This window comes from Hippoglossus hippoglossus, chromosome 21 (assembly GCF_009819705.1).
Source record: "Hippoglossus hippoglossus isolate fHipHip1 chromosome 21, fHipHip1.pri, whole genome shotgun sequence".
In the NCBI taxonomy this organism is placed as follows: domain Eukaryota; kingdom Metazoa; phylum Chordata; class Actinopteri; order Pleuronectiformes; family Pleuronectidae; genus Hippoglossus; species Hippoglossus hippoglossus.
Window position 1 is genome coordinate 6482579 of NC_047171.1, and position 27101 is coordinate 6509679.

The 27101-nt window shown below is 40.7% G+C and overlaps 1 protein-coding gene across 5 annotated transcripts in view; it reads right to left on the reverse strand.

Annotated features, from left to right (window-relative positions):
• LOC117754722 (partitioning defective 3 homolog B-like) overlaps positions 1-5288 on the reverse strand; it is a 194088-nt gene extending 188800 nt beyond the window's left edge. For 3 of the 5 annotated variants that reach the window (XM_034573866.1, XM_034573864.1, XM_034573868.1), the window contains exons 1-2: positions 5019-5288; positions 3880-4114 (exon numbers count right to left, since the gene is read on the reverse strand). In XM_034573866.1, coding sequence (XP_034429757.1) covers positions 3880-3996 — 117 coding nt within the window. In that variant the 5' untranslated portion in view covers positions 3997-4114; positions 5019-5288. Of the gene's footprint in view, positions 1-3879; positions 4115-4542; positions 4779-5018 lie in introns of those variants that run through there. The other 2 variants (XM_034573867.1, XM_034573865.1) reach the window with 2 other exon arrangements.
• Positions 5289-27101: the final 21813 nt, after the last annotated feature.

Genomic DNA, 27101 nt, shown 5'->3' on the forward strand with positions numbered 1-27101 from the left:
TCTCCTGCAGTTACAGCTGCAACCCCCTGACATGCAAAGGAAGACAGGTTTTGACCCACTTTGGCTCAGAGAGGAAATACTACTTCTGGCTCTGATATTATATGGTTTGGTGCAATATAAGCAAATACAAATGTACATTAAAGTGTATACATTCTTTTAGCACAGACATCAAATGAACCAATTTTCATCTGCACAGAACAACAAAATGAACAAAAATGGGCGGTCATCGACATTGTGAGGTTGAGGAATGCTGACCAAGGTGTGGGAGGAGAGAAAGAAAACAGAGAGGAGGAAAAGAGCCATGGGAGAGGAGGCCGAAACACACACACACACACACACACACAGTGCATGTTATTTCATTCACTCAAGCAGGGAACAAAGTATTTAAACATTCAGAGATCTAATCGATAGAGCAGGGAAGTGCATCATTACACACATTGCAGCAGCAGGAAAACCACTTGGAGCTTTCTCTCTGTCTTTCAGTGAATATTAAAAAACAACTAAAGTGTTGCTGCTCCTGTAACAGCACGGCGTGTATTACCCTTTGGCTTTACAGTCTAAAAATCGAATTCCTTATTGCTAAGAAGTATACATGTCCCTAATACTAAACAAAAAGGAGGAAATGTATGAATTTATGTTTCTGCGGTTACAGCATCCTCTAAATTTGTTTTTGTAAGAGCCACAAGTCTTTGGTTCACACTGATGATGTCTGTAAGAGTAATGTTATTGTAGGGAGCTAAAAATAGTTTGTAATATCACTTCATTTCGAAAAGGCAATTTGGGGTCTAATGTCATCAGCGGCTCACCATAGAAGTTAACAATGCATCTCCTAGCAACAGACCTATTTCACAGCTGACATTTAGACATTTCATGTAAAAGCACTGGTGAAACAAATTTCCTCAGTGATGGCTCAGCTCCACCCAGGGTCACCGTGGGCCACGCATGCCAAGTGAGTACAGCTGAAAGGAATGCAGCTGTTATCAACGTTATCAATTAGACCCGTACTCTTCCTGCTGGGACATACCAAACTGTTATCGGTGAAAAAGCTCTACGCCGGCCTTCAGGTGTCAGTCAACAGTCTAAAGGCCAAAAGCTTCAACAGTTTTCCACAAATGTTCTCACACTATTTAACACACTTTTTAAAGAGATGTTTCGTTACCAACACCAGCATCAGAAATACCTCAGATACTGTCGAATATGTCAGATCGTGCGTCAGCAAGTACGCAAATTTATCTTCTGATCTGATACTACGTCCTCAAAGTATATTCGTTTCACCCAGATAAAACTGCAATTTTCTTCTCCCTGAAATTCACTCTTTACCACTTCAAAACAGCAGTTGCTCTGTACTGGCAGGTACTGTTGTTAGAGCAGCGAAGAAGAAGTGATCTCCAATTGTGTAGCGTTAGCCAGAGCTAGCTAAAATGTCAGCAATATCGCAATATTTCATTTGGATAGTAAAACAAACAATGTGTGTCGAATGCAAGACTTCAGTTTCCAGGGGTGGCACTATAGTGTAGCCAATTACAACACTAGAAATATCATGAGGAACTTGAAGCATCAGACGAAATAGCACGAGTTCACCAAGCTGAACGATTTACTGCAAAAAGCTTTCAAAAACCACATTAAAAATGAGGCGAGAAATTTTACTTAGACAGCCTTAAGGCAGAAAAGATACGCGACAAAGCGACAAACTAAATAATAAAAGGTTCTGGCATTCACTGTCTGTTTTCAAAGGGTTAAAGCTGAGCCAGTTCATACAACAATGATGGCAATCACCACTTCCATACATGGTCTGTAACATATAGCTGTTAAAATACCTTGTTATTTTATTAAATGCACTGGTATCGGATTTACTTGGTATCAGCCCTTCTGTTAAGTCCAGTTATTGGAATTGGGAAGGGAATAATGGTATCAGCCCACCTCAAAGAGATGAATTATATTTTACAGTTAACACACAGTAAAACATGGACCTAAAGGAGTATACGTTGCTTTTGCCTATGCCAGGCTGTCACTGCTGTTAGTCCAGAAGGGAACATAGGCAAAACAGAGGCTAGTAAAGAAGGAACAGGAAGTGAAGAAGGAAGCGTACAAAGGGGAAGGTGAGAAAATGACAGAGAGGCATTGGTTCCTGCTATGTGGAGAGTTATCACTGTCCTGCCTCACTTAGGGAGGTGAAGAGGAGATGCCATTGAGAAGAAGAAAAGACAGGTAAATAAGATGAAGGATGGAAAACACACAGGAGCTCTGAGTTGAGGTGGGGACAGGTAGATGAAAGGCCATTTAGAAGCCAAAAAGGTAGAAATTGCAAGAAAAAGCGGATGGTGGAAAAAAATGAGTGCATCTCCTCAGCGACAGTCTCACACAAACACAAACATACACACGGCTTCGACAGCTCTCCCTCAATCACAACTGAGGCCATCCATCTATACGACTGCTGTGCTCTTTGAATAATGAGCCAATATGAAGCGAGTCACTGAGAAGATTTGGTCGTCTGATGGGGGTCACAGGGTTCCCAGCCTAAGAACAGCGCCGGGAATCAACAGCAGCCATAAAGAAATCACAAGAGGGACACATTTGCATTTTACACTCACAAGCAAAGTGGAAACGACTCATGCCTACTGCTGTCTGGACCCTAATAATTCATATCAGATGTGCTTTTAATTTTTTATACAGCAATTATGGAGAACTGGACCTCCTGGCTTTGTCTGATTTCCCAAGACTTTGGCTTGTGAAAATCATACGCTCCTTTCATGATATAAAATTGACAGAGCTTTCGATTATCCTTTTTATGACTTCAGGGAAAACCGCACATATTATGAAAGCGCCGTTTCATAAAAAAGTTATCTCGCCTTTCAGGGGTTCATGAAAATCTTCACACATTATTACAAAACTACTTCGCACAATTAATGCTGCGGCTAACTTGTGGCTCAAAGGTCAGGAAGACTCAAAGGGAGATGGATTTTCATTTGTTCGTGCTTTTGTTAGCATTCTTGAGCAGACACCCGACTATCTTGCATCAATAACAATGAAACATTATTATACTACTACAATTACTGCCACTCATAATGTTTAACAATGGAGCAGTAATGACATTGGAAAAAAGATTGCTCACAACTGTCTTGTACAGTGACGCACAATGTGAAGTAATTCTGAGATGTACCTGTTGGACATATTTGCTAAAACAACACTAAAGAACCTGGTTTGCTGGTTTGCACGTTCTTTAAACGACCATCTGTCTATTATGTAATGAAATGTCTGTTACCAATATTATAGGGGAACAACTTTGCCTCAGCTCAACATTTGGAGCAGTCACACTAACATACACAACTCTTTGTCACAACATTAGATACATTTACATGGACAGCTGATACGAACCTGATTAAACCATGTTAACAGCATTATCTGATTACCTTAACCTGAATAAGGTCAAACTCTGAACAAGCCATAATCAAATTAAGACGTGAGGAATATTCTAACCTAGTCACATTATGTTGATATGTATACGTTTTAAACGCATTATAACTCAAACTCCTATAGGACTATGATGCATGCCCTGAGTCCAAGTGTAACAAAATGGAAAAATAATGTTTGTCATTCTCTGCTCATAAAGAAGAGTTTAAAACCACAAACTTCACTCAGGAGAAAAAAAATCTGTCTTTACAGTTAAAAGAAATAATAATGTGATATTTATCGGGATAATTATCAATGTCAATATCACATTTTTATCTTAATATAATTTTTGGCCATGTCAACCAACCGTAATAAGACTATGCTCTGTAACATTTAAACAGGAATATAAATGGAACATTCTATGTAATGTCTTAAGGATCAACAGTCAGATTGTCGGTGGTGTCTCACAGTGAAACGTGTGAATGGTACCTGTTCCAGCAGTTTTCTGTATCTCTGCGTGGCTTGCTGGATGAGTTCCCTCACAGTCCAGCCCTCCTTGCAGGGCACCACCACCCCCGTCTGCCCGAACGTCACCGTCACCTTCATCCCGGCAGTCGCCTCCTCATCCAAGATGCAGGGCCTCTCTCGGTTACAGGCGATGAACAGTGGAGACGACTACAACGTAAGACAGCTCCAAATTGTGATTGAACGTCCACCAGTAGGTCTTGATGGAGGAGGCGGGGATGTGAGCAACCGGGAGAGGAAACAGGTGGGGGAATAAAGCAGGAGGGACAGTGAGCGGCCTGGGGTCAGACACTGAAAACACTTGCATCCGGATGAAATATAAATCACTCTGTAATTAATTTATCTAAAAGTCCCAGAGCCAGTGTAAGTGGTCAGATCTAAGGCATTAAAATGTGTTTGCTGCCTGCCTGTGAAGAAGAAAGTCTATAGCTCAGTGTTGTATGTTATTGCACATTAATTAACATGCATACATGAGTCCAACATGTAAACAAGACCACATGCAGAGACACAAATAAAGGCACACAGCACAAGGAAGTTACAAAAACACACATGACACCAATGACATCATACTGAAAGGCGAACATTACTTTCTCATGTGATCATCTGTCTGCTTTGTCTCTTCCTTACTCATCTTTTCTCACATCTCCTCATGTAGCATGCAACAAGTCCTGCTCCTCTGCAGTGGGCGTCCATGTGTGAATAAAGTTCCCTGACACGTTTAAAGTTGTGTAGTCTCCTCGCAGTGGCGCCGAGGAAGCTAATGGAAAAGTGTGTGTTTGTGTCACTTCTCAGTGAGAGTGAACAAAAACCCTCCTGGTTAACCTAACAGATGCTAGCTGCCTGTTAAGCTAGCTAGTGATTAGCTCGATCCTGTGTAACCTGGCCCCGAGGGGGGGGGGGGGGGGGGGGGGGGGGGGGGGGGCTGTTAGGGACGCAGGCTAAGCTAAGGATGAAAGCTTTCACTTCCACGCCTCGTCCGTAACCCCGTTACACCGGGTGACATGTTGTAATAACTTGTTTTTAGACAAACCACGAAGTAAACAGTTGTGTAAAAAGTTTCAGACCCAAGCGAGCAGAGTCCTGCGCTAGCTAACGTTAGCCACCTTAGCTGAACTTTGGAGGGAGGGATGCAGTCGCCCGGGCATCATTCCACAAGTTTCCCCTCTCGCATGTTTTCCCTTTTTAATTTCCTCGTCCTCGTCAGTAGCGTCCGCTTCATCACCACCGACAGGTCGTGTGTGAGTCTGTTGTCATGTTCAGCCACCGACAGCAGGGATAACAGTCCAAAGAGAGCAACTTTCAGTGTGTGTGTGGGAAAAGTTTGGAGATGCCTTCAGTGGCGTCCTGGTCCTGGCAGCTCGTGAGCAGCTCCTCCACCGCTGGCTGGCTGCTGTCACTTTCTTAAAGGAGCAGCGACCTGGTCCAGAGGTCAGGGAGCCACACAGTTAGTCATCCAACTATCTCACAGCGAGGGGGACAGGAGAAAGACAAGAGACACAAGAGGGACGTGAGGTCATCCAGTGGGTTCACATCTTTTAAAAACAAGTTGCAGTGCCACACTTCCACTGGTGAAGGGTTAAAGGGATAATGCAGGTTGGAAACCACAGAACGAGAAATAAGTGATGACGATGAAGATGATTGTTATGATTTTTATTCTTTTTGCTTTTGTTGTTGTTGTTAATCAATCAGGTTAACCTAATAGTAGGTTATGGTTATTCAAAATGAAAGTAAACCTTGCTGTAATGAAAACGAGTAAACCCCCCCATTATTATATATATATATTTTTTTATTCAGAATAATCAGAACATAACAACAATCAGTAAAAGCAAAGCAAAGTTAAATACTAGAGGATCAAAACAAATAAAAAGACAAGAGACTATATTGTTGAGATTGGGAATAATAAATATGTAGTAGACTATAGTTATTAAAAAGGAAAGTGAAAAAAACAACCTTAGGCCTACTTATATAGCAGTTAATATGTTGCATTTAAAATGAACACGAATTACACACAAAAACAACAACATTGGTGTAGTATTACTTTGTAGACTTGTTAGGCAGATGTGTCAGCATATATTTACCATTTTACACATCTGACAGACACAAAGCAACGTTATAATTTCATTTGAAACAATATTTCCTGCCACCAGATAAATGTAAGTTCAGTATTTCCTCTGTTTTAGCTTGGATTTGGTCCCATCAAATCACCCAGTGATGCCTCATATTGCATTTCTACGAGGCCCTAATTGCACTGATATGTTATATAGATATATTATTATTAGTAATAGATCATGTATTACCTCTATAAAACCAAGGGTTGGCATGCATGCAGTGAGACACACATTTTTTTACGGTATCAGAGCTATAATATTAAATCTTTCCACATGTACACAACAGGCATTAAATTTGCATGTGAGCAAACCTTGAAAACAAATCCAAAACCCTTGAACGTCTTCTGGCTGGCACAAGTTCAGCATTATAACACTGAAGCCAACGAGGAGAGTGTACCTACAAAAAACATTTAGGCTCTTCACAGCTCGGTTCATCTTCAAAGAGGAGACCCCTCCCTTCAGGTGGAGTTTGGCTTTGTAATTAGCAGCTCAAATGTATGCATGTGTATGTCGGCTAACTGATTTGGGCTAGGTTTAGTTTCTGGGTCACTGAATTCCATTGCTACTAATGAACCCCAGGAGAGGCAGAACACTGTGCACGCATGCATTTTCTTTCTTCTTTTCTTTTGTGGAAGTTTGAAAGTTAAAAGTGCACTTGAATAATCATTTAGTATGTATAATTTAAAAATGTTTAAATCAATGGAGAAGTTGGAGAATAAGAGGCAAAGCAAATGCACTGTAAATGTAATAATTAATGATTAAAGCCCTGAGAGTTAGTCCGTTTGATTGCTTTTTATTTCATCCCCAATAATCAAATTGAATTATTTTCATTGTGTGACATGAGATTTGTCAGCATCAATTCAAACTGGATTCTTTCTTTTTTTAACTTTTGCCAACATTGACAAAAGTTACATATACATACATATTGACATGTCACATAATCATTATGTAGATGTAAATAAAATGAACAATGGCTCAGTTTAGCTGCTTCAGATTCCAGGCCCTGGTTTTGTCTATGATGGCTCACTGCCGCGCTCTCATGACTTACGAGGGTATTTGAATAGAACAGAGCCATTGTTAATGTTAGTAACACATTTGCCTTTCCTGCTATGATAAGTCCAATCCTCTGCTTTGAATGAGGCCTATGACTAAGGCCAAAGTGGATAAATGAAGTAAACATGGATAAACATGAAGACCCATCATACAGTCCCAGATCGAGTCAAAGTATACAGATATAACATTGTTTTATTTACAATATGATAATAAATACATCAGGGTGGATTGACATTATAAAGAAAACGCAATTAACAAAATCTACAAACTCCAGCAGAGAGATTCCTTCAATTTCACAGATATGATACAAACAAGTGTGGCTGCACTTTGAAGAAGAGGGAGACAAGCTTCTTATGTAGTGCTCTGATATCAGGAAGGGGCCAGTAGCTGGTCAATTCTTTCTCCCATTGCACAATAGGTACATGCATGCGTATGGCAGTAACCATTCACACTGATGGAGAGAAGGCAGCTCATAGTAACAAAAGTATATAGACCGTGGTTACAGAACAAGAAAAAGAACAATATGACCGGTCTTGGTTCCACATTGAAGCAATAACAATATCTTGAAAAAAGCAGTGGTCCGATGCAATAACAGCCGAGCTTCATAAAGATGTCCTCATGGGTTTATTTTTTGTGTTTCTCTTTCCTTATTTGACAGACTGAAAACAAAAAACATGTTTCATTACCTACATTGCCCTATCTTCTTAAAGTGTCTCCATCTAATATCCAGCAACAAACACATTAAGGGGCATTAAAAATGAAAATTCACTCATTATCTACTCCCCATTATGCTGATGGAGGGTTTGAGTCCACAAAACACTTTTGGAGTTTCAGTATGGAGGCATTTTATGTTTCTTTTTACATTTTTACGAATCGGTAACCAGTTACTTCAATTGTATTGGATTTGGCTGCAACGCTGTTATCCCCTTAAACTCCAAAAGGGTTTTGTGGACTCAAACACTTCACCCACCACCTCCATCAGCATAGTGGGGAGTATAGATAATGAGTGAATTATCAGTTTTCGGTGAACTATCGCTTTAAAACTTTCTCGTCATGTCCAACTGCAACTCAGTTGCTAGGCGACAGCAGAAAGGGTGGGACACGATGGTCACGCCAAACATGGAAATCCTCAGCTCGGCCTTCATGGGCTGCGGCCTCTTAATCAGGACACAGCTTGTATTTGACTTCCTTTTAGCCAACCCCTTAACCCAGTCCAAACCCACCTACCAGAATAAAGGCTCCTGCTTTGTTTTTTTGTTTTTTTACTCACAGAGATACACACACTTGTATTCAGACCTCGCCCAGGCAGAGGATCCATATGGTTGCTCATTCCCTCTCCTCACCCCATATGGCAAAATCCTAACCTCAGCAGTGTTCTGTGTCGTGCCTCCTCCATCATGAACCATGATGAACCACGGCGAACATGCTATGATGTGAATGCCCCCCTGCTGTCGAGCCAGGTGCACCCAGGCCCCTGGCTAACAAATCAATATGTGTGGTGGGACATGTTCTGCTTCAGAAAGAAAAAAACACAAGAAAATGGAAGTGCAGTGGGAGAAATGAGAGCATAATACGATGCTGGCACGCACACATAGGATACACACACAGTACACACTGTACATGAAAGCACTCAATTACACTGTGACATCATCTTTTGTCCTTTAGTCTTCATCAACCCATATATAACCTCTAAAATAACAGTGATTATTTATGTTGAAGATCATGTACTTATTTTTTTCCCCCATGCATTTTTCTAAATCAACCCCGAGCAGCCTCAGATCAAATGTATTTCAGAGGTGAGGTGGACGGGGGAAGAGACACATCTGGCATGAGACAGCAGGAGGCTGAATACACATTAACACCCACAAACACTCAGTCTCCAGCCAGGAATCCAGCCCAACCATTTGGCTTGATGTTGATGTAATATCCTCCTTTCTTTGGGGTTCGTACTGGACATAACAGGCTTATCTGAATCCGCAGTTACAGTTGGCCTTTGCTTGAGAACGAGACACAGACAGACATTTGGACGGGGGAAGACATGTATGCACAACCATATAGTATATTCAAAAGATGCATTTATAACACTGCACACAATGGATGCATAAGGCTGCTCCTGCTGTATGACACAACTCCAAAGAAAATATATTCAATGGTTCTGCTTCTGTCTGACATCCGACGAATATGATATACTGTATTTTATGTACAGACACTTTAATTCAGAAGCATATTTCCTCTGTCTCTGTTGAAGATACTGTATTTCAGAATGAAATGATCCTTTTCAGCAGAGACTGTGACGACAAAACTTGATTTCTGTGAGGGGACATCTTTTCTCTGACCTCTGAGACTCTTAGAATACTTCAAAAACCCTTTATTTACCTCAGCTAAGGAAGCAAAATAACTGAAGGCTACCTCAGGTTCTCTTTCATGTTTGGAAGTAAGGGGTATTCAGCTGCAACATGCAACTTCCCCACTAGATGTCACTAAATTCTACACACATGAACCTTTAAGATATATTGTCATTTTTAGGTTTGTTTTTACAACAACTGATGTGAAAAGCTGCATTACTCTGACTCAAATGTCTTAATGAGGAGGGAGTGGCTTGTAATGACAAACTCACATATATTAACCAACAAACTGCTGTTTCTCTCAGCTCCATGAAGTGTTTTGGCATCTTTTAGCTCTAGTTTTTAGTTTCATCACCCTCATTACTGCTTATAGTCGCAGTCACAGACCTTTTCAGCCAAAAAGCTTAAATGAATCATTACAGTCTGACCAAAGACAAACAAATGAAACAAAATTTAACGACAGAAACTCTCTGGGGAACATGGTGGAGCATTTAGCAGCTAAAGAGTCAGACAGTTCCCTCAGAAGTTGGCAGACACCAAGACAGAGTTAAAACAGGACTCAACAGTTGGACTCCTAATTAATGTTGCTCCCTGTCTGCTGGACATCTAAATGAGCAAAACTGAATTTGAACATCCATCATACCCGATTTATAAAGCAGTTATATGAATGTAGTTTGTACAGCAAGACCATTTGATCTGTGGAATCTGACATAGATTGTTCCCAAATTTCTCAGCCCACGACCCCCTTGCCATAGTCTTGCGACCCCAATTATCCCAAAGGATTGTGATTTAAGTACACAAAAAATCCCCCTGCCTGCACATGTTGCAATGTTTCATGTGGAGCTTGTAATTAAAACTAATTTATCTTTTTAGCTTTTATAACACCACTGGCTAAAATGTTATATTTCAATTAATTATTATTGCATTTGAATTCTGAATCTCATGACCTTCTCTCTGTGTCATAAAACAAGGGGGTCCTGACCCCTCGTTTTTGACCATCTCTCTATGACACCCCCATAAAGATTACAATAAAGGTTTGCATCCCCTCTGCCAGCATTACATTGTATTCAACTTTTCCTACACTGTGGTATCATACCTATCACCTCTTACACTTTTTCAGTCTAAGCTAGTTTGTGGCACTAAGATCCATTTTGTGAAAATGATGCAATGAATAACACTTGACAACAGGATGAATAAATATTGTTTATGGCATTTTGTGCAAAACAGAATACCACATCAAATGGTCCTTTTTCCATCTCTTATTTTTCTTGCTTTTCTTTGTGGGTACTTTTTTTCTTGCTTCCATTTTGCTATTGTCTTCTCACATTACTTTGCTCTGTATTTAATTAGAAATCCCCAAACCTCATCAATACATTTTATTCACCAAATAAATCCAGCCTGAACACAATTCCATGGCCTGGTACTCAACATGTTATATGTTACTGAAAGATTTTTCCTACACCCTGCAGACCAATATGTGTGTGTGTGTGTGTGTGTGTGTGTGTGTGTGTGTGTGTGTGTGTGTGTGTGTGTGTGTGTGTGTGTGTGTGTGTGTGTGTGTGTGTGTGTGTCTTAGAAGGTGGGAGGGTGAGATGAAAGGGGCATGTGTCAGCCACAGATACAGGCAGATCGATACTAGGACTTGTCAACAGGGAGATTTCGATCAGCCACACTCAGTCCATTCCCCCAAACCCCCGGTCACACCCCATAACCCACTAAAAGAATAGCAGGTGGTCAATACCGCCTTCCACCACACACACACACACACACACACTAGTAATCGTAAATATTGTTGACCATCCCTTGTCCCTGCAGAGATCTTCAATGTGTCACATACAGTATGTACCAGCCAGGGTAGAGTAAAAACCATTTACAGCTCCACTGGGAATCCTGGACTTAAACTGAATGTATGAATGAAAATTGGAAAAAATACTGTATGGAAAGCTGCCCCAGTATACACATATCGGTGCAGGTGCAATATACCTATACATATTTGCCTTATGTATTCATTTTCCACAATGCAATGCATTCTGAAAGGTATAACACATTATTTGAAATAACCTTTCCCAGGCATGATGGTGCAGAGCACTGTTGGCTCACAGCAAGAGAGTTCTAGTTATGAACCAGAGTTCAGGTTTTTCTCTTTGCAGCTTGCATGTTCCCACTGTGTCAGGTTTTCTTTGGGTACTTCGGCTTCATCCAACAGTCCAAAGACATGAAACTGAGGTGAATTGATAACTCTACAACGTGCCCGTAGGTGAGAATGTGCCTGTAAATGGTTATTTGTCTCTATGTGTCGGCCCTGCAATAGTCTGGCAGCCTGTCCAGGGTGTGATGCTCAAGCTCCCCACACAACACTCAAAAGGATAAGTAATTTAGACCATGGATAGACAGACAGGACAGACTGATGGATGGATCGATGGATGGATAACCTCTTCCAAAGTATTGTTGAGTAATGAGTGATCTAATAAAGTATTGCACAGTAAATTGTAACTGAGCCAAGTGATTTGGGTGTGTAGAGGCTTTAAAAGCCAAAATTTGTGAACGTGCTAATGCAACAATTCAATGGCGGAATCAGTAGCGTCTTATTGGCCGTTTTCATGGCAGATATTTTGACGTGTCACAGCAGGAAAACTACAGCTGTAAATAATAAAGGAAACATGTCTGACTTCCATTTTACCACTTCAGTTTTAGGGTCCTTAGACTCTGACACTGTGTTTTGTATGTTGTTAGGTCTTCATGTTGCTACAGTTGCTACTGCTGCTATTGCAAAGCTAATATGCAGAAAGGATGTGATGGTTTCTTTTAGCCATTACAATACTCCAATCTCTCCTAGCTACTAACATCACAGCAACAACATATCTTGTGAAACTACAAAGTAAAGTCACTACTAGTCTGTCGTCAACAGTGCCAATCAGTCCCATTCAAAACTCACACAGTCTGGTGGCGATTGAAAAGAAGACTGCTCCTCCTGTTTCCTCTGGTAATCCTTACATTGGCACCATCCATTATTGTATCCATGCCAGTTTTACTGTCACTCCCTCCTTCTGCCCCTTTTCCCCCATCTGCCCTCTTCTCTTCTTCCTTCCTTTGTCCTACACAGGGGTGCTAGCGCCCCCTGTTGCTGATTAGCAGCATTCATGTTGTGCATCTCGGCATGAGCCACAATCTATTACCACCTATTAACAGAGATGTGACTGAGTAGGAGGACTAGGTTTTTCTTCAGCTCACACACAGAATGCTTTTGCACATGCCGATGTTACTTGCTTTTAAAGCACACTTCCATTTGAGGGGATTATCATTGTTTGACTTACATTGTGTTACATTGTGTAACTGCAGATATCCGATTTCCATGCAAGAACTGCTTATTTCAATTGGAGACACACCCAACTTCTTACGAATTTAATTAGATAGTACAAGAGATGTTGCAGGGACCAAAAACGACACAGGAAAAAAAATTGGCCCAGATACTTCAAGAACTTGCAGAAAATAAAACACGGTCTCAAGTTTCAGAGTGGAGACCACAAAATATTGCAAAAGAAAAAGCTGAAGAAAAAAAGCAGTTTTTGGAGCAGACACCACAGAGAGTTTGAGAAAACAAAACTCTTGTTTTACAGAGGTGAAGGGAGGAAAATGAAAAGGCTCCTCAGCAGTGATGACTCAAAACAAAACAGAATCTTCAATTTCACTTTTGCTTACATTACAGGCAGACTGACGTACCCATGTCCACGAGGACAAATTTCCCATGAAGATTGTTGATTTTTGGCCATTTTCTCCAGGCTGCCAAACATTTGGACAAAATAGTTTTATGTGGATAAGACAGAGAGACACACAAGATATGCAAGATCAAGGCATGCAGGGAAAATCCAGACCGAGAAAGACGAAAACATCCGTTTCTCCTCAGTTCATTTTGCATATTTTTAGGTTTGCGGGCAAAACATTTCAAGAAAATGACAAACTGTTCCTGTAAATGTACAACTGCATTCTAAGGTTGTCTATACTTTTGATATCACATTTCAACAAGTAGAGCAATCAGTGAATATGTGTCGAAATACATATTCCATTTTCTTATTCGGACACAGAAAAAGACTAAAAACTGAGAAAAATAATGTTTCAGTCTCTGATCTGGTAGGTAGCTGTTAATTATAGAAGGAAGAGGGAAAGTATAACACAAGCACACACACACACACACACACACACACACACACACACAAACACACACATACGGAAGTCCCCATAATGTGACTGTGTAAACAGATTTAGGCCCCTACAACATGAGTAATACCTGGACACACACACACACACTGAATTCTTGAAGCTTTCCACATTATGATAACCTGTTCTTTCACGCTTCTTTCCTTTCATCGCGGCTCAGGGTCACGGGGTGACATGCCTTCTGCTCTACGGTGAAGTGTTTGAGTCCACTAAATACTTTTTGGAGTTTCAGGGGTAAACAGTGTTGCAGCCAAATCCAATATGAACCTAAAAAAACAACAGAAGAAAACCATAAAATGCCTCGATACTGCTCCTGTGGAGTCATCCAAGTGTCTGGGAGTCCCGACAGTCAAATTGGACTCGAAACGGCGTCATTTAGAGCGTGTTTTAAGCCTAAGAGTCCGCTATTGGAAGTATGCTAGCGTACGTAACGATGCTAACGCGGCCCAGAGGAGGATATCAGGGGACATTTAGTCTGAAAACATGGTGTAAATGACGCCGTTTCAAGTCGAGTCTGAATTTCAGCAAAGTGGTGAGTAGATAATGAGGTTTTTCATTTTTTCCGGTGAACTATTCTTTTAACCCTTTAACCAAGTCATAACCATCAAACAAGTCGTTGAAACTGTGAGGACCAGCAATCCTAGACTGAAACCGAAAGTGGTCCTGACCAAGATAGAGGCAAAAATACACACACACACACACACACACACACACACACACACACACACACACACACACACACACACACACACACACACACACACACACACACACACACACACACACACACACACACACACCTCTGGCTAATAGCTTAATTAACACACTGTCACATCAGAAAATGTGAGCCCACTAAATCCACCTGTCTCTGAGGAGCGAGGCGAAGGCAGAGGAAGTAATTGATACTATATTCATGGAAAGCTACTTTGAAAACTAATTACGTGTGAATAACAAGCAGAGAATTATTTCGACAGCTCCTGAAAGCTAACAGTTGCAGCGACTGGGAGGTGTGTGTGTGTGTGTGTGTGTGTGTGTGTGTGTGTGTGTGTGTGTAAGTGAGTTGCCATGTGTGCATTCCATCATGTGACTTTACTGTGATCTCTCCATTCACAAGTGATGTCACAGAGCAAACTTGTAATGCATCAAGGCAGACTGTGACTCAACTGAGTGCAGACAAGTCAGAAAGTCATCTGCACGTCATTTATGTGTGTTTTGCACCATGAAATCTACATTTACATATACAGTCATGGAGAAAAATGGATCAGATCTGAATCCATGTGCTTTACAAAGCAACACTATTTAGTTTTTATGCTTTAAAATAGAATAGAAAAAACGATTCAAAACCATTTTGATGCTACACCAACCTATAATAGGGAGAATACCTTGTCTTTCATTGTCACAGCGCTCCCTTGACGCCTGGAACTGTAGCTAGACAACCAGTAAAGAGCAAACAAATGCTGGTTTGCAAACTGTAGGGTCCTGACGTGCTGTGCCTCAGCTGTCCAACTGACTTCAGTCCAACAGAGGAAATGTCCCAGCCAGTATAATCAATGAAAGAATCAAACGTAGGATGTGACCTCATCAGTGCTGGTTCTCTGGCTCAAACCCCCAAAACTAATCTACCTCAGTCCCATCAGAGGCCACCATGAAAATAATTAAGTTTATTTATCTCAAACCAGAAGGTTTGGTCAGAGGTTTAGCACATCAATGATCTGCTTACGATTTGTAAAATATGTTTTTGTATTTGTCATTCTCTGCTTGTAAAGAAGAATTTGAAACATTCACCCAGGAGCAAAGATAAGGCTTTTAATTTGAAAGAAATAATAATGATAACATTTATCGTGAAAATTATCATTATTGTCTGATATTAAATGGTATGATATCATTTTTGGCCATTTTTCCCAGCCCTATTCAAACTGGTTTCACACAAACTGTATATTCTTGGAGTTTAATTTAACCTATTTCTATGGATATTATAACTTAAATATTCCAGAGACAAGTGCCTCTTCAGTGTGGCTCATTTTCTACAATAGCTTTTGAACATTATTGGAGGTCTATGGCCCAGAGGAATAAGATATATCAGGCTTTGGATACACATAAAAAATGTTTGTTAGTGGGCTCAGTTCATTGTTGGTTTTCATTTATTGGTTTTGTTGACTGTGAGAAAAATGCTGAACATCACCAGCCTGGACCTAGAGATCAGTACAGTCGGTTACGTTTGCTGTTTTGCTGCAACAAGAGACTTGACGTGAGCAGATGAATGGGGCGATGGAATGGGAAGCAGTCTGACACTGAATTGGATTCTGAAGAATTGCAGACGAAAAAGAGCAGCGGGTTCACGCCCTCTATCTCCCTCCTCTCTCTTTTGACAAAAAGCACGACATTTTCAATGCATGAAGCAATTTAATCCTCCTCTCTTCTATGAAAACGCCCGTAAATGAGCGTCTGTGAAATCAAGGAGATCGCCCCCAGATTGGTCAGTCTGTCGATCTCTCTCTCTCTCCCTCTCTCTTTCTCTGGCTCCGTCCTGTCTCCCTCTAATATAAAATATAAGATATTATCAATGCATGAAGCAATTTAATCTCCCCTCCCTTTCCTCTCCATCTCGCTCTCTCCCTCATGAAAATGTCTGTAAATGAGTGTCTGAGAAATTAAGTGGGAGATCGTTCTGTTTCCTCTGAGGTCAGTCTCCATCTCTTTTCTCTGCTTCTGGGATCAGTCCGTTTGTCAGAGGTCACTCTGGCTCCTGTCTGAGACCAGCATTCTGCCTGACAAACATTCCCCATTACCGTATGTAAATTCATTAATTGCAAAGCCCTAACTGCATCATCCTCATACTACGACCTCTTTTACACAGCCCACACACACACACACACATACACCCACACACACACACACACACACACACATTTAAAACACCTTTTGCCCCGTGCAAATGAAAAACAAATAAATAAATTTTTGAATACTGATGCGTTCAATGTCTGGGGCAAATCCTCAAAGAGCAACCGAGAGATGAGAAAAGAGAAAAACAGAAAAAGGAAATGTTGTGACTGGTGTGAAAAAAAAAAGATGGGGGCCTATGTGGGGCTTAAACAACAAGGCAATGAAAAGGAGAGATGATAGCAGACTGACTGACTGCCTGAATGAAATCAAGGTTTTTCAGAAAACAGACTGAGATGCAGGGAAAAACACCCTTTTGTTATGTTAAACACGCCATCTCATTGGAAATGTCTTGGCCTGCTTTATTCATTCCAACATTGTCATCACGAATAATGGTGGAGATTGACACAGACTTGTGCTTTGGATTAATCCTGGAGCAGTTCAAAGAATTCTTTAAACACAGAATGCAATGTGCTGTTGCCCTTAAGCTGGAGAATGATATGTATATGCACTTCTCGATATCCACCTACTGTATATGTGCAAACTCTTAAGCCGTCTTAAAACCGGCAACAGTTGTAAAGAGTCTTTCAGTGCGGGCTTCCTGTATGCAAATAGTACGCTTGTGTCTTGTGTCCTCGGCAAGAATGAGTTCAGATATATATAGTGTGCGGCTGTGCTTGAGTGTTATATTTTTCCCAAAAGGTTAAGTAAAAAAATCTTTGCCTCAGGTTGTGTTTTGAATACAGTAATTGGAATTTACTTTGCCAAACTTTGCAATCACAATAAATCATAGACTCTAGATAAAAATGAGCCACTATTCAGAGATGAAGCTCTTATAGTCACAATTTGACCATCACATTTGGAGCCAGAATCCCAGCTGACATTGGGCCAGAGGTCGGGTGCATCCTGGACAGGTCTCTGGTCCATCACAGGGCCAACATGCAGAGACAATCATCCACCCTCACATTGGATCATGATGACGTACAGCAAAATGTGAAAAGTTTCCCTTGGGGACAAATCCATGGAGAGTTGTCAGGCCATAAATCTGGTGAATTCCTCCTCCCCAGCAGTTAATGGAAATAGTGACAATAGTGAGTAGCTGGTGAACATAGTGGAGTCGGTTGCTCAGCAAATAAAGAGCGAATGTTCCTTTAGAAGTTGGTGGACAACACAAAGAGCTAAAAGTTCATGAGTTAATGAGTATACAGTAGGTATAAGCACAAATACAGCTCTGAACATGGTAGTAGATGGTAGTAACATTACAATATTGTATTTACATTCTATCCTGCTGCAATCTAAAAATGACAAATCTACTAAAAAACAAGTTGCTGTCATATAAACAAGGATCAGAAGTTAAATAAATCTTATTTTATCTACTTTAGCTACTCGCCTTTTTTCTATTCAATAGTTTTCAATCATCCAAATATGAGAAAGGACTAAAGTAGTAAAGAAGTAAAATATCTTAACACCTCAGTAAACCACTGGCCATCACTATATGTATTTAAATGTTCTATATATATATATATGTCAATCATGCAGACACGAAAAGCTGAGGGCTGTGGAGTATCAGTGTCTGTGATGAATTGTTATTGTTCTTGTACATCAGTGTCCAGTGTGTGACTGTTGTTCATGTTCTTGGACAGCTTACAGGTGATTGGCTCAAGGCGAGCACGTCAGGTTGTGACTGTGTGTGTGTGTGTGTGTGTGTGTGTGTGTGTGTGTGTGTGTGTGTGTGTGTGTGTGTGTGTGTGTGTGTGTGTGTGTGTGTGTGTGTGTGTGTGTGTCCAGAACCAGGGCAAAAAGGGAATGGAAGAGAAATGGAACTACAAACTCAGAGGCAGAGGGGCAAATGCATCATGATACCTGTTGTAATTATATTATTGTACACTTTCCTTTTAAAGAGTGAAAGGTTGGCAAAAAACACAAAATAACAAATAAAACTAGAAGTCAAATTTATGGACTTTCAACTTGTTTAACCAGACGTGTCAATGTTGTCAGTTGGATCCTGTGCTTTGTCGTAAGGGCTCCCCCTAGAGTCTGCAGCCATAAGTTTCAGCTCTCTTAACCTTTACCACAGGTTTCAAAGATGAGCTAGAGCTGTATTTCTATAAAAAGAAACATGCAGTTACAGACTTTTTATATCTTGCAGGCGGTGATTGGCTGTATTGTCAGTCAGAACATGCTGTTCTCTTTGCTTCTCTTTCCCCTTCGTCCAGTTCAAACAAAGGTTTTCAAGAAAAGCTGCCACAGAGTCAGATATAACGTCTTTTTTTTAAGTGTGTACGTGCCCGTGAGATTTGCCTTCTTTAAATGTGAAAATAAGTTTCCGGTCTGCCATTGTGGAGTTAAGATTATATTGTTGTTTCTGCATCCCCCGTGGTGAGAGAATGTCTGACCTATGCAGAAAGACGATGGAGGGGAGATAAAAAAAAAGAGGGGGAAATAATTAGTGTACAAAAAGGGGAGAGAAAGGAGAAAGTTAAAATATTCAGTTTTGACTGTGAAGAGAAGTGACTCTTCTTTCAGTGGTGGGTGAAGGAGGGGGTAATGTATATTCTGCCTCATACACTGCTCTCCAAAGCCACAGCTATAGCTTGGAAATCACCAGCAGGCCTATTTATTAGGAACAATATTTTCATAGTCCCCTCATAAAAAATTCCATTCCTTGGTTCACTTTGGCGAAATGGAAGCCTTGAGTCCACAGTGTGTGAGATATTACCGTGCGCCTCGTCAAAGTGAATAATAGATGACGGGCCTGAGACTGTGGCGCTCCTGAAACCACAGGAAATCATATCCTTCTTCTTCTTCTTCTTCTTCTTCTTCTTCTTCTTCTTCTTCTTCTTCTTCTTCTTCTTCTTCTTCTTCACACTGCTGTTTCACAATGTTCTTCTCTCATATGCCTTCTTCTCTCATAGAATTTTTTGTACGCTTGTGTGTGTGTGTGTGTGTGTGTGTGTGTGTGTGTGTGTGTGTGTGTGTGTGTGTGTGTGTGTGTGTGTGTGTGTGTGGAGTGGGGGTCGGTCAGTGAACTATTTAAGGGGGCAAGCATGGAGGGAGACATCACAGTGCTCTTAAATTGAATTTTCAACAGGCTGTGATTTGAGCAGGTCACAGGGCTGAAGGTGGGAGAGTGAAAAAAGAAATTGTGCGAAAGAAGAAGTGTGTGAAAGAAGGATCATGGTGGTACTGCATAGTGAATGAAAGAATTAATGAGAAAAGTCAATTGTATTTGGCACTGAGGTGTGATCGCTGTTAGAATTGCATACACACACACACACACACACACACACACACACACACACACACACACACACACACACGCGCGCGCGCACGCACACAGAGTGAATGACCTTTCAAAGCTTTCCACATTTTGATCAAAGATGTCGTACAGAGTCTGATGATCCCTGCAGCAGCAGAATTTGTCCTGATACTCATCTATTGTAATTCTATGGCCGTGTGGCCGTGTCTTAGCGTGGCCTCTGTGTTTAAGCGTGACCTCCTGACATACAGTATACTTCAGTGACAGCCACTGCATTTTAAAGGCAGCAGCATGAATGCTAATGCTGCGACAGATCAATAGTGTTTCTGGGAGTTTGACCTTTCAAACTTCTAGAGGAAGTAAAGGTACAGTGTTTTCTGTAGGGTACATCAAGCAGACATCTTCCATTACTTTAAATACAAATAGAATATGGTATTATTTGTGTTAGTCAGCAGATTGCCCCTTTTACTTATAGGTGATTCGTTCTAAACCAAATAATCAATATCTTATATCTTATGCGTTGTAAATAGGGACATGAACGAGATCAACTCCTTCTACCATTGATGCCTCAGGAAAATATATCACACACACACACACACACACACACACACACACACACACACACACACACACACACACACACACACACACACACACACACACACACACACACACAGCGATGGACACATGACCTGTGCGTGCCTCTCAAGAGAACAAAAGAAGTTTTGTAGATAGAAACCAGTGATCCATTCTATCCTGCTATTATTACCTCTCCCTCACTTTGTGTTTTCTCCAGCTCACCTCTTTCCTCACCCTTCTATCTTCATGCTAAACCCTCGCTAACCTGGTTAATCTGAGTTTATATCTTTGGGAATATTATTCCTCCACCTCCCCCTCTAAGAGGTGAATTTCCTCTCGGTGTGTCATTGCTTATATAACAATCTGTTCAATGCTCGTGGAATAAATCTTTAGAAAGGAGAGAGGGATCAAATGTGGAGAGAGAGAGAGATGTGGGATATTATGGCAGATGAATGAAATGAGAAGTGAAAAGATAAGAGATAAACAAGATGTTCTTTAGTTTCCTTGAAGGGAAAACGATAATAAACTCAAAGGCTGATGGAAACCCAAGCTTTGACGGATGAGAAAAAAAACCGACGCGTGTTTTTCTAGTTTCAAGTCTTTTTCTTTGAAGACGGTTTGTTTCCATTTGTCTTCGGAGAGAACAGTTACCATAGCCTCACTGTGACCTTTCAAACAGTTTTTCATCTTCTCCTCCTCCTCCCTTTCCTTTCCCTCTGTCATTACCCTCCTCCTTCTATTCCTCCATCCGTCCTTGCATCCCTTCCTCCCCTCCATTCCCCATCTCTTTAAACGTATCCTGTCGTAATAATAACACCTTTTCCTCCTAAACAGTCTCACTTTCTTCTCTTTTTTTATATTAATTTCCATTTCATTCCTTTATTACTCTTGTATCGTATTCCTTCCTCAACAACTGCTCCATTACATTCAGCCTCTTCCACCTTTCTATCATCTGGTGTGCCCTTATGGAAGAAGGAGTGCGAAGTTGGGTGTGAAATGAGCCGAGCCACTAAGCCTGTGAGCCAAAGTGAGGACAGGGAAATGCTGACTGGGTAATACAGTACATACAGTGAGCTGGGTACCATTAAAGTATTGTATGGTATTTAACCACATAGGGCTGTTTGTCAGTTTTTTGTGGATTTCCCACTGCCTGCAAAAATCCAGCAGTGGTGTGTCGAGTAATATCAGATGCCGTGGCAGTTTATCCAACTATTCTCTGATCTTATGTTGAATTACAGGGTGTTTTCTCCGTCTGTGACTCGGGTTTGAAAATGAATATATGCTGAAACTGCTGCTGTGTGACCAGCAGTGAGCACAGGGACTACTACCAAGTCAGAATTACAGGAAGGATGCAAGTCTCAGTTTATGGTTCGTTACCATGGCACCGCAATGACACCCAGGGTGTATATCTGGCAAGGGAGTGGGCTCAGCCGAACTCAATCTCAGTGTCTGAAGAGTGTGTGTGTGTGTGTGTGTGTGTGTGTGTGTGTGTGTGTGTGTGTGTGTGTGTGTGTGTGTGTGTGTGTGTATATGAGTGTGTGTATGTGTGTGTGCAGGGTAAGGCAAGAAGGGCGGCAATGTTAGTATAATGGAAAATATGACATTTTCCCACAAATTGCCTTGAAGTCAGCAAAAATAAAATCCAGTCCTGGCAAGAAGTGGATGTCTTGTGAAGGAGAGAGGAGAGGAGAGGAGAGGAGAGGAGAGGAGAGGAGAGACACTGACAGAAATAAGTAGGTAAAGGCAGCAGGATTCAAAGACAAAGGGAGCAACATGGGGTAAACTCACACCCTCATCTTCCAATGGGCCTGTTTTTATGTTTCCTTGGTCAGGTCCGATGTAACCACACTGATACGTGAACCCAACCTAAAGATTGATTTAGTCTGATTAAGAAACCAATGTTGGTCTTTACGTTTTGTTTTCAGGAGAATCTGGTTGTAACAGGTGCGATGAGCTACATTATGCAGGAGTTGGACGGCTGCAAAAAAAAAAGACCTGATTTGCTATCAAGCTCTAATTGGTGCAAAAACTGAACTAATGATCGTTAAGTGGGGAATGATAGCCCCGAGCTAACTTTTCTCACTCCAGAAGGATATGATACATAATTCATGGCTAACAGCTGAGCAAATGAGGACAAAGAGAGAGAAATAAAACAAGGGGACGAGATGAAGAGGACGGAGAGGAGGAGGGGCCGATGACACAGAAGAATATACATGGACAAAATGTTTCTATGTGTGTGTGTGTGATGAGTGATGGATGCAAATGTCATGTGCATTCACGTGTGGGTGTGTAGTTTGCATTAATGTGTGTTTATGTGTTTGTTTGTGTGTGTGTGTGTGTGTGTGTGTGTGTGTGTGTGTGTGTGTGTGTGTGTGTGTGTGTGCGTCCTTTGGCAGGCAGCTTGGTGTGTGAAACAGTGATTGAGGCGACAGTGAGCCCGTGAGAATAGTTAGCACCAACCAGACACACACACACACACGTCGACTCGCTCACATAAACGCACACATGAAGACGTGCACACAGGAACAGCAGCTGTTGCTAATTAAAGATTCATGCTCAAATTCCTGTGAAAACTCAATGTGGCCATGAACACTGGGGACGGGAAGACAGGGAGGGGATGGAGAGAGAGAAAAGGAGAGAATGACAGACAAAGAGAAAGAGGGAGAGATGGCGAGAGGAGGATGGAAAATGATGGAGACGCAAACAAAATGAGAAGATGATTTCGCTTAAAAACAAACAAAAAACTTTCTCTTCGTACTTCTTAAACTATGTACAGTTGATATGAATTTAATTTCCTCTGTAAACAAAGGTTTGCCTCTGTATCACCTGACAGTGTCAAAGAGCCACATCCCTCCGGGACTGAAGCAGCACAGCAGCGACAGAGCAGCAAGCATGCAATGAAACTGTGTCTCGTGAAATCCCCACATTATTCCGACTGTGATCACAGCGACTCTAATGATGGAATCATAAACGTTGAGGTAATTTATTAATAACCTCTATAAACAGATTGTTCTGCATGTGAATATGCAGAATCTGTAGATGAGGGACACGATTGTGGGGCTGGAAGCTCCTGGTCTCTGCTTCTTGTTTGACCTGTAACATCAGCGCAGGCTTTGGCTGCAAAAGACACAGAAGTACATTGACTGAAATGCATTGGCTATCAGCTTTTAGATTTATCTGCATTAATATGTAAATAGCTGTTAATAGAGATTGGCTGAAATGTTGTCTAGACCTAAATAACCTAAAAAATGTAATCGTCATTGGACCTGTGGACTGATGTTGATTTTACACAAGCAGCTGCCGGCCGGGTGAAAACAGTTTTGACCTGACTGTCATGTTGTTGTTTTTTTGAGAGACTCAAATTTGACTCAAGTACAGATATATAGTAAGTGTATAACAACATTTCAAAAGACTTTATGCTGATTAGATCTCATCCATGAAAAGCATCTTGATTAAGGCCCATATCAATATAGACAGAGCAGGATCCCCTAGAATACACAGTAGCTGCTGCTGGTGGTTGAATAAAGTCAGTATAGGAGGAAAATAGGGTAACAACCTGGAGATTATATCTGTCTGTCTCTCAACAACTGGCTCATGTGATCGATTTCAAACTTCACATGTGTAAAGTTGAGGACACGGGGAAATGCAGGGTTGACTGAGAAACTTTTTGGATAAGTGGTTGTTAACAGACATCAATAGAGAAACGTTAAACGACATTCAGTAAAGGCTTGGGTGACCAACTGACAACAACATTTCTCAAAGAACACTGTGCGCAAAGTATGAATTATCATTAAAAAAAAAACTGCAGCTACGAAACACACAGGATCATCTAAGGTGTGGGAGGATTTTAGACAGAGACCCGAGCTCTGCAAATTAGGCTTTGTACGGTCACTTGAAACGAAGGCATTCCGATGCACGTTGTTTAGCAGCAAGACAACACTGTTTTGTTTACTCTTGATCCACAGCCAAGCATGATGTATTAGGATCATTAACAGATGCTAAGTTATGCACCACTAGCTATGACAACTTAATGTCACACCATGCATCATCTAACGTTCCGTATTTTCTGTTTCCTTTCGTCTAACGGCTTCATAAGAGGGCGAAAATGGTTTAAGCTAATGTCACAGTTAAACATTTCAGGTCAAGTTCTTCAGAAAAAATACTGAAGACAAATTATTACTAATAGTTACTGATCTATTAATGGAGGAAAAAGTCTATATAACAATAAATGCAAGTGAGGTCTTTTTCGAATTGTGGACATTTCCTTTGAATGTGACTTTGTGCATTCACCAGCTCGAGTCTATGTACCTGGGCAAAATGAATATAGAATATAATGCTTTTAGTTGTGTCTAATAATGCGTATAGCTTTATTATTGGTTTAGTTGTGCCGAGGCAGCAGGCAGTGTGAAATGTAACACCTGACGAGAGGGAGGCTTCATGGGTCATCAACAGCAAATAAAAATAATTTCCAAGCTCCGTCTGGAATCTCATGTGGAAACACAAACATTAAGTAGCCCATCAACACAAAGAGCAGTTAGGATGCATCGTTCAACATAAGACCCCAGTGGAGATCTGACTTCTCGTTTGTTACCAACTTGTCCCAGCGACGCCTTTGACGAACTTATGGTGGTTTTCACATTTTCACAAAAGATAGAAATGCTTATTTGAGTTTGATGTCATTTTCCCACCTAGGGGCTGATTTAACGAAATCGACAGTAATCAACACTCCAAAGACAGTTTTTTATTGTCTGATAGAAATATTTCATTACATTCACCTACATTAAAGTAAAACAACATTTACCTCAAAAGTGTAAATAAAAAAATCAGCCAATCAGCACTTTGAAATTTCCTCCTTGGCTGCAGTCTTTGTTTTGCTGAAGCAGCGGATGTAACCATAATAGCATTTTCTTGACATTTCCAGGCAATCAATAATTACATGAGCCTGGAATTCTGTGAATTGCCTAAAGTGCGAAAAGTTGTCAGAGAGACAGGGAGCCGCTGACGGATTAACTACGCAAAGCACTGAGGCTGTTTAGCTTGATTCGAACACACAACAATAGTAATACAACAACATGGTGACATTTGAGAACGCTGCACTCAGAGTTATTTTTAACAATGACATTTTCATTTTTATTCACACAAAGAGTTTGTTAATTTTATTTTACCGCTGTGGAATGAAAACATATTGATTGTTATTTAAGAAATAATGGGTTGGGGGCATTTTGAAGGTGTTTGTGTCAAAAATGTCATTATAAAGTTAAACTTGTTAACATAAGTATAGGTGAAATTGATATGCAATTATAGTAGGACTGTACACACACACACACACCACACACCACACACCACACACCACACACCACACACACGCACACATACACACACACACGCACACATACACACATACACACTTGCACATATTCTTCTAATGAGCTCATTTACAACCCTTTGTCTCTTCTTACAATTTCATTGTTTAAGTTGATTCACCAGTTTACAAACTGTCTTTAACTGTGAAGCAGCTGCACAAGGTGTCGAGGTTCATTTAACAGTGAATTAACTCTTTGTTTTGCACCAATGCCACAAGTAAACAAAACAGACAAATCTCTTGTGTGGTTGCTACAGTAGAAGTCAAACAACTCTCCTATTCACGTTCACTGTGCACAGCTACACTGCATTTGACTGAATCCTCCAAACAACTCAAATCTAAAAAATAATCATTGTTCCCTCTTTGTAACCTGCATTAAAACACATGTTCTTCACATCTGCCAATGGCAAAAAGTAATTTTGTATTACTTTACACCCTGCACCTCATTATTTAAATGTGTGAAACACTAATTCCTCCTCTCAATGTGCATTTGCATTTCAGAATAAACAGTATAGAGCAGATGATGATTACTGCATTATTACTTTTTTATGTAAAGCACACAAACTACTGTATAAATAACCACGAGGGCAAGTTTTTAATAGACAAGCAGAACAAAGAAAGACAGAAATGAACAATTAATAATTCTATTGATCTTCTAAGAGGAAGACTATAGCTTCCTGACTAACTGCTTAATGGTGGAGATTAAACTAAAATTAAAAAGAAACAAGTGATCATCAGACTTCCAGACGCAACCCCCCAATAATCAAAACCTGCCTCTTCAACCCCCAAAATACATATGTGTTAAATTTAATTTAATTTAATTTAATTTGTAGCATGAACAAATAATAACTTGCTTCACCCGAATTTAAGTGAAGCTACTCTGGCTACAAGGTTGTGGGGATTTTCTGCCAAGTATGACACATAGTAATTATTTCTAAAGTACATTAAGTGGTTATTTACTGTTAAGAAATAATGGTAATTTAGGAATTATCCAGAGTAATTGAAAGTTCACCCAAAGTTACGCCCTTGTTTATCCGTAGTGACTCATAAGTCATATAATCGTGACAACAGGGTCATCAACTGCTAAGTACATTCACGAATGCAGTGCAGAGTGTGTGTGCACGTTTCATGCCGACTTCTGCTTACCTCCATTCTGAAAATGGACAATCTGTGCAAATTACTGTTGGAACTCCAACCACATTAAAGCCATTGTGTGAGCCCCGTAAAGTGATTTTTAAAATGTGATTTTGATGGTTCCCTCACTAATTTCATGGCAACATTACTAAACCCTATTTGGAGATTTGGCTGCTACAGTCTGGAGTCCTCTCCGCTCCGGCTCTGCACTTTTGTTTGATTTGTGATTTGGTTTATGAACCTGCAGGGGC